We start from the raw sequence: 7,336 nt of genomic DNA on the forward strand, positions 1-7,336 counted from the left end.
TAATGTCTCTGTAAAGTATGGTGTTAATAGCTCTCAGGCTAGCGCTACACAAACTTAACACTGATAAACAGCTCAACACGCCGCGTGTCCGCAGGTTGTTAGCATGTTCGGGTGCAAATCGAAGGTTCTGCTCACCGTCTCGTTATTAAGTGTGTTTCCTGAGCAGATTTCTCCGGCTGCTGGACGAACAGGATGTGATTTATCTCTCCCATTTTATTCAAATCTTTTACTGTGAACTCGTAAGTGTTGCTCTAATGAAGTGTAACGCTAGCACCTTCATTAAGTAATCTATCACTGCTTATAGAATGCCAGTGTGTTTAAGCCTGTGTGTGTGTGTGTGTGTGTGTGTGTGTGTGTGTGTGTGTGTGTAGGAGCGATTGCATGGTGCCAGTCCCGCCCTGCTTCCTGCAGTACAGAGCCTGAGCGCATCTCTCTCCTGTTTAGCCCAGTTCATCCAAACTGCAGCGACTCATCCACCTCAAAGCCTTCAGCTTGCAGCAAGAGACCTAGCATATAGCATTGCACGCATTTACATGGGTAACACACACACACACAACACACACATGGTAATTAATTCACTTAAGGCCATCTAGCTTGTTAATAAATAAGAATAACAGATTTATCTCAGTTACACATAAAGATCAGTCTTCGTCTCTCCATCCAATATGATGATGTAATGTGGCTGAGAGCAGCGATTGAGGGGTCCAAGCACCAAGAGTGCAGCAGTGTCTGTTAACATGTGGACGTTATGATGCTGCGTCAGTAAACATCCATGAGAGCTTTGACCCACGCTGCATAATGTGGAGTGGAATTACATTGTACTTCCTGTATGTATGTGAAGTGTGTGACATTCATCTCGTTGCCATGGCGATGCCGGTCCTGATTTCAGCAGGTCCTTTCCAGTTTAATGTCTATATGTGACAGAGTTGTTTTCCTTGCTGTAAAAGACGTATTAAAGAGGTGTGTTTATTAGCTTCACCTTCTCCCGACTTCCTGTGTGTGTGTGTGTGTGTGTGTGTGTGTAAATATTAAAAGTTCTGTATTATTTTAGTAACTATGGAGTCTGTGAGCTTGACTGAAATGATATTTTCCCTGATTCCATGATGTCCCTCGGTCCCTGATCCTCACCACAGCAAGGGAGCAAAAAACCCTGTAAGCGTTATTGTCAGGGACTTATTACACTGACCAGATTTGGTTTAAAGATAAAATTATATAAGTGGTTTGTTAAAAAGTTTGGTTTATAAACCTCACTTCCTGTCACAAACTTGTTACGCTGTTAGTAAAGGGATGACTCTTATTATATTAGTGCCCACGCCCCTTTATTAAAATCAGTGTGAGGTTTAAGCCACTCTGCCACACTTCCTGATTACATGATGTGAATTCATATCGTCACCATGGCAACACCGTTACGGATATCAGACGTTCCTTCACTATTTATTGTTGTAGATGTATTAACATCAGGCGGACTTGTTGATCTTTCGGCTGCTCCCTGTGTGTGAGGGGTCGCCACAGTGGACCAACTGGTCCGCACAACAACTTGGCACAGGTTTTATGCCGGATGCCCTTTCTGACACAAACCTCCCATTTAATCCGGGTTTGGGACCGGCACTGCATCCAGTGGTTGGGGTTTGGGCACTGGCTGGGAATTGAACCCAGGCCTTCCACATGGTAGGCGAGAAACCTACCACTGAGCCCTATTAAAATCATGCTGACTAAATATTTAATATTTAAATGTTATAATCCGTGTTGGAAATCTTGCTTCTGAGCCTCACTTCCTGTTGTCTGTTGGTGGCGCTATGAGTGTGAGCTGTTATTAGCATGTTTCCGTTCCTGTGCTCCGTTATTCAACAGAAACACTGCATGATGTAGTGGACATGTGCTAACTTCCTGTCTAGGAAATATCCTACACTTCCTGCACAGGATAATGTGTAAATTGATTGCTTTTGCCGACACGACAACGTTAAATACCTCAGTTTATACATGATCCAACACCCTGTTGTACAGATTCAGTGAAAGAGAGAAATTCATTGTTCTGGAGAAGATCCATCTGCCTGCTGAGTTTAGGGCTGAGTACAGTGCAGTCAGAAAGTATTTATACCCCTTTATTTGCTCACGAAACACTTTAGATTATTTTTTCCATTACTCTACACGCCATAGCCCATGATGACAGGCAAAAAACTAGACCTGTGATAACTTCACATGAAATAAAAAGCAAAATAGTGAAATATTGATCTATTGTGTGTTAATGTCTGATCAGCTCCATCACTCTAGTGTAAATATGTTCATGTGAACAGCCTCTCTAAATGTTTGGTGTGTGTGTGTGTGTGTGTGTAGGAGCTCTGTTAGTGGACCATGCCTCATGGGAAGGAGCTTCACCTCCAGATGTCCATGCCGCTCTGAGGTAAAGTGTGTGTGTAAAGCTAACCCCTAATTCTCCAGCTCTGTTCATCACTCTTTCTCCCTCAGTCCTCTTCCTGCCTCTGTAGTTAGACCGTACTGTTACTCAGGATTGTCTGCTGTTTATTAAACACTGATTATTTCTGCTCCTTATTTATTCTGAATAAATAATCTCTGTTCTGAGAGCTCTACAGGGCTGTAGCTCTGCTGCTCTTTACCTTGCCTTGTGAATTTCCTCAAGAAATTCGGACTCATTTTTGCTGCTTATGTTCCTGTATGCGTTCCCTTCCACATGCTCTGTCCCATGTTGCTGGACTCGGTGATGGTCAGGGGGGAGGTTATTAGTCACTGCTGGATTTACTCCACACTTGGAGACACTAATAGCTTGAAACTTGCTGTGTTTAGCCTCTTCAGGATGTGATGACCAACACTGTAAGTCTAATAGTGTCTGTGGCATCAAGTATGTAGATGATGAACCTTTATAATGTTTAGCACACTTGATTAGAGCTCAGGACAGTACCTCTGCCCACCAGCAGAGGGCAGATCAGTTTCACGCTCTAGACTTTAAATCACTTGATCATTTCCCTTTTACTTCCTGGTTTGTTCAGGATAAAAGCAGTAATCATTGTGAAGTCTTGCCATTCTCTTGAACATTTTCTCTTGAGCCCATTCTGCTCAGATCGTTCTGCTGCTCCGTAATTGAATAATCTTTGGTTCGCTCATTTGTTTGATGAACTTTGTGTTTCAGTAAACTTGGCTCTCACTCTTCTGTCTGGTTTGTGAACCTTTGGGAAAAAATATCAAGGTGCAGTTACACAATGTTTAATGAAAGAGAATGTACCAGCACAGGAAGTTGTTGTTCTAATGGTGTACTGTCTGGACAGCACTGACTTTATTACATCAATCAAAGGTCCAGCCTTGTGGTACTCCAGTCACTCTTAACACTGGACTGGGGCTGAAGAACGCTCTTATTTCATTCTTATCTTGCATTTCATTCCTGGTCTCATGATTTACTGCAGCAGATATCCACGCGGCGATGTGACGTCTACGCTAGTGGTCAGTTTCACACGTCCTGGATGGATAGTGTGAAATGTTTGTTCAGATGAAGTGAAATGTGTTGAAATGTCACCTCTATAAAGCTAGAACGTCTTAATGATGTTAATGAACAGATTTTTCTGGAGGAATTCACCACCTCAGAGTTCTCCTCCTCTGACTCCTGTTCCAGCTCAGTAGTGGAAACCTCCTCTAAGTTTTGACCTTCTCTGTCTGAGTCTTAATTTAATGTTTAATCCCTCGTCCACAACTCTGTCTCTGTCTGATCGGATTACTGAACTTCTCCAGCACTCTTAACTCTCTTCACCAGCTCGAGGTTCACAGTCATCCTCTTGGCTGTTTACTCCTTCTCAGAATAAACATCTGCACTTTACACCGCTTGATTAACGACACATTATTCCGTTTTTTTTATATAGTCCTTAATTACATGTCTTCACAGTTTCATTCTTCATCTCTGTGGTTTTCTTCTTATCTGCCCAGCTTCCTGCACATCACAGGTCCTTCAACATTCACTTCATGTCCTTTTATCTGAACGCTGCACTTCCTGTGATACGCCACACCCCAGAGCTCTGATATCATCACCATCAGGCCGTCTGCTGTGCACAAATAGAACCCTTATCAGTGGGGAACTGGAACATTTGGAAGGGTGTGTGTGGGGGGGGTGAGGTGGTGAAGGAGTCTCCAGTGTCAGTGCTGTGTATCAGTCAGAGGTGAAGCTGGAACTTGAAGTTCTCCACATCTTCAGGACAGAGAATTTCTTTAAAGTTCACTTCTTTACGAGTGTTTATAGCTGATAGAGAGAGAGAATAAAGAGAGACTGCTGAGGAGACGAGTGTTTATAGCTGATAGAGAGAGAGAATAAATAATAGATGCTAATCATTAGTAAATTGTAGTGTTTAATGAAGAACACATTCAGGGGTGTGCGGTTAAAGAAAAAACAATCAGCTCCGACATTAACAGTAACTTCATCACATCACTCGCTCACTCAGGGTTTCCCTGTAACAGTGTCTGTTCTTTCCATTTCATACACTGATACTGTCTTTTTGTTGTTAAGACTACTTTTAATGTGTGTGTGTGTGTGTGTGTGTGTGTGTGTGTGCAGGTGGTGTGAGAATGATTTGTGTCCTGTAGTGAGCAGGGAGATCCGAGGGCACTACAGCACAGACGCTGCACTGACCGACTCTCAGCTCGTTTACCAAGGACTGGAGACACAGGAACCCTGAAAACACACACACTCTCTCACACACACTCATACACACACACACACACACTCTCTCACACACACTCATACACACACACACACACCGCATTACACAAATCTTAACAGTGAGGTGCATTGTCACATTATAATGTTAATGATGATGGTATTAATGATAGTAATAACACTGCAGTTTAGTGTGAGTGAGACAGTGTGAGACAGTGAGAGATAATCTGAGACGAGACAGTGTGAGACAGTGAGAGATCATCTGAGACGAGTCAGTGTGAGATAATCTGAGACGGGTCAGTGTGAGATAATCTGAGACAGTGTGAGATAATATGAGATAATGAGTCAGTGTGAGACAATCTGAGACAGTGTGACATAATATGAGATAATGAGAAATTACAGTGTGAGATAAGGATTCAATGATTCATATACACATTTTTAAATGTACAATTACATTAATGTTTATTAGAGAATCGTGTTGATTTATGAGGATTGTGTTGATTCATCCCATAATACTCTAGTGTTATAATATTAATACAGTGTTTTAATAAACAGTAGAAGAAAGTAGAGATGTGTAATGAGTCTCAGTACGGAAGGAACCCAGGATTTTCTAGAGAACATAAACACTGGGTCATTAAGAGCCGGGAGTGGTCAAAGGACTGCTGGACTTTCCACAGTTCTGGACACTATAAGCTGAAATGCAGTAGAACATTAATGATGATAAATAAATAAATCTGTTTAGTCTCGAGGAGAACAAACACCTGAAGTGAGCAGTACAGAGGGGGATTAGACACAAATCATCACAACCTCAACACTACACACATTACACACAACCTCAACACTACACACATTACACACAACCTCAACACTACACACATTACACACAACCACAACACTACACACATTACACACAACCACAACACTACACACATTACACACAACCTCAACACTACACACATTACACACAACCTCAACACTACACACATTACACACAACCTCAACACTACACACATTACACACAACCACAACACTACACACATTACACACAACCACAACACTACACACATTACACACAACCACAACACTACACACATTACACACAACCTCAACACTACACACATTACACACAACCTCAACACTACACACATTACACACAACCTCAACACTACACACATTACACACAACCTCAACACTACACACATTACACACAACCACAACACTACACACATTACACACAACCACAACACTACACACATTACACACAACCTCAACACTACACACATTACACACAACCACAACACTACACACATTACACACAACCTCAACACTACACACATTACACACAACCTCAACACTACACACATTACACACAACCACAACACTACACACATTACACACAACCTCAACACTACACACATTACACACAACCACAACACTACACACATTACACACAACCTCAACACTACACACATTACACACAACCACAACACTACACACATTACACACAACCTCAACACTACACACATTACACACAACCTCAACACTACACACATTACACACAACCTCAACACTACACACATTACACACAACCTCAACACTACACACATTACACACAACCTCAACACTACACACATTACACACAACCACAACACTACACACATTACACACAACCTCAACACTACACACATTACACACAACCACAACACTACACACATTACACACAACCTCAACACTACACACATTACACACAACCTCAACACTACACACATTACACACAACCTCAACACTACACACATTACACACAACCACAACACTACACACATTACACACAACCTCAACACTACACACATTACACACAACCTCAACACTACACACATTACACACAACCTCAACACTACACACATTACACACAACCTCAACACTACACACATTACACACAACCTCAACACTACACACATTACACACAACCACAACACTACACACATTACACACAACCTCAACACTACACACATTACACACAACCTCAACACTACACACATTACACACAACCACAACACTACACACATTACACACAACCTGAACACTACACACATTACACACAACCACAACACTACACACATTACACACAACCTCAACACTACACACATTACACACAACCACAACACTACACACATTACACACAACCACAACACTACACACAACCTCAACACTACACACATTACACACAACCTCAACACTACACACATTACACACAACCACAACACTACACACATTACACACAACCACAACACTACACACAACCTCAACACTACACACATTACACACAACCTCAACACTACACACATTACACACAACCACAACACTACACACATTACACACAACCTCAACACTACACACATTACACACAACCTCAACACTACACACATTACACACAACCTCAACACTACACACATTACACACAACCACAACACTACACACATTACACACAACCTCAACACTACACACATTACACACAACCTCAACACTACACACATTACACACAACCTCAACACTACACACATTACACACAACCACAACACTACACACAACCTCAACACTACACACATTACACACAACCTCAACACTACACACATTACACACAACCTCAACACTACACACATTACACACAACCTCAACACTACA

General features: G+C 41.9%; 1 protein-coding gene across 1 annotated transcript in view; it reads left to right on the forward strand.

Annotated features, from left to right (window-relative positions):
- Positions 1-5,212, forward strand: part of LOC131346616 (acyl-CoA dehydrogenase family member 11-like) — a 32,880-nt gene extending 27,668 nt beyond the window's left edge. The window contains exons 13-15 of the mRNA XM_058380142.1: positions 372-537; positions 2,335-2,401; positions 4,553-5,212. Coding sequence (XP_058236125.1) covers positions 372-537; positions 2,335-2,401; positions 4,553-4,673 — 354 coding nt within the window. The 3' untranslated portion in view covers positions 4,674-5,212. The remainder of the gene's footprint in view (positions 1-371; positions 538-2,334; positions 2,402-4,552) is intronic.
- Positions 5,213-7,336: the final 2,124 nt, after the last annotated feature.

Source organism: Hemibagrus wyckioides, linkage group LG26, assembly GCF_019097595.1.
Source record: "Hemibagrus wyckioides isolate EC202008001 linkage group LG26, SWU_Hwy_1.0, whole genome shotgun sequence".
Lineage (NCBI taxonomy): Eukaryota > Metazoa > Chordata > Actinopteri > Siluriformes > Bagridae > Hemibagrus > Hemibagrus wyckioides.